Source organism: Branchiostoma floridae, unplaced genomic scaffold (assembly GCF_000003815.2).
Source record: "Branchiostoma floridae strain S238N-H82 unplaced genomic scaffold, Bfl_VNyyK Sc7u5tJ_1336, whole genome shotgun sequence".
Lineage (NCBI taxonomy): Eukaryota > Metazoa > Chordata > Leptocardii > Amphioxiformes > Branchiostomatidae > Branchiostoma > Branchiostoma floridae.
In genome coordinates this window covers 19923-21505 of record NW_023365701.1, presented here as the reverse complement: position 1 = coordinate 21505, position 1583 = coordinate 19923, and the positions used below count along the sequence as shown (strand labels likewise).

Below are 1583 nucleotides of genomic sequence, written 5' to 3'. Positions count from 1 at the left end.
TGATGGATAGATAAATAGATAGAGGACACGTAAAGTATAACGTTACATGTATGATTTGTAGTATCAAATAATGACTCTACCACACCACCCCCAGTTGTGGAACACCCGGCACCACCCAGACGATGTTCTGCCGGCCTGTCAGAAGAGTCTGGACGATCTCGGACTGGAGTATCTGGACTTGTACCTCATGCATCATCCTTTCCCGTGGGCGGTACGTACTTCTTTTTATTTTTCTTCCTCTTCCTTTATATGTGACCACTGTCCTGATGTTAATAATTATGGCACGATCCTTACTTTACGATCTATCAGAGGAACGTCCATAACGCACCTGGGCCAGTTTTCAGACACAGCGGATATTGGTTACCCCATGGATAATGGTTAAACAGCGCCATACGTTTTCCCATTTCAGAGAGGAGACAACCTGTTACCCATCAATGCTGACGGCAAGGCGGAACATTCCGATGTTCACTTCATGGATACATGGAAGGTACAGAAAACTTCCTGTACATTTTTGTAAGACTTTAACTTAACATTTAAACTGGAACGGAAAATGGCTGTCAAGATTTTGGCGTTATCGTACATTTTCGTGAGGTCAGAGGTCAGGACGAGGGTCGGCCATACTTTTTACTAGTGTGAGTTGATTAGCTTTTCATCCATCTTTTATCTCATTCAAATCAAACCATCTGTGTGAAATTTTACCTGTAGACTATAGTTTATGCAGTATTGACCAGTTTCCTGCAAAAATTTTTGACAGAAATTTTAGTCTACATGTGTTTTTAGGACTTGTAAAATTCTCTCCGCACGGCTACTATCGTGATGGGGAGGGCGGCACTACTCCGACCTCTGGTGTCTCCCTAGCAAATACATAGTAATTGTAAGATTCTGTACCGCATTTTATTATTGTTACATAGGGTGCTAGTGTAACTGCACTCAGTACTTGTGTGAATATTTTAACAACCATTCTGTATTTATATGTGTAATTACATAGAGTAACTAGTGACAAGTTATTTATTCAAGTCACAATAGTTACATAGGGTATTAGGCGCAAGTCCGTACACTACGACACCATGATAAGCAGTGCCATATCAAGCAGTATCGCAAACAGGTGGGCAGTCTGGGTTGTGTTAACTTTACTTGTATGTAATGATGGAAAAACCATAAAACCTGTGAATTCAATTGGGGATGAAGTGATTACATCACATAGACAGATATGGCCTTCCTGTCCAATCCCAACAACTGGGCACAATATGTATACAATGCAAGTTAACTACGCACTTGTAAACTGTTCCCTGAACTGTGCACTTGCCGTGTGTGGAGATGTAGAGATTAACCCGGGTCCGGAGGGTCTGCACACCTGGAGAAAGGGCGTGGTCTACGCTTTTTACAATGTGGTTTCGCTCACGAAATACCTTGAAGAAATACAGCACTTACTTCTGGGGGGTTCAAGAATACATGTGTTGGGTCTGAATGAAACAAGACTGTCAGAGAACATCCCCAGCTCCTTACTGGAAGTCAGTGGGTATACCCTTACAGGAGAGACAGAGACAGACACGGGGGAGGGACAGGCGTCTATGTTAAACGGA

General features: G+C 42.6%; 1 protein-coding gene across 1 annotated transcript in view; it reads left to right on the top strand.

Moving 5' to 3' along the window:
- Window positions 1-1583, top strand: part of LOC118407376 (aldo-keto reductase family 1 member A1-A-like) — a 9742-nt gene that overhangs the window by 1053 nt on the left and 7106 nt on the right. Inside the window, exons 3-4 of the mRNA XM_035807843.1 lie at window positions 95-211; window positions 410-487. Of these exons, the coding sequence (XP_035663736.1) occupies window positions 95-211; window positions 410-487 (195 nt within the window). The remainder of the gene's footprint in view (window positions 1-94; window positions 212-409; window positions 488-1583) is intronic.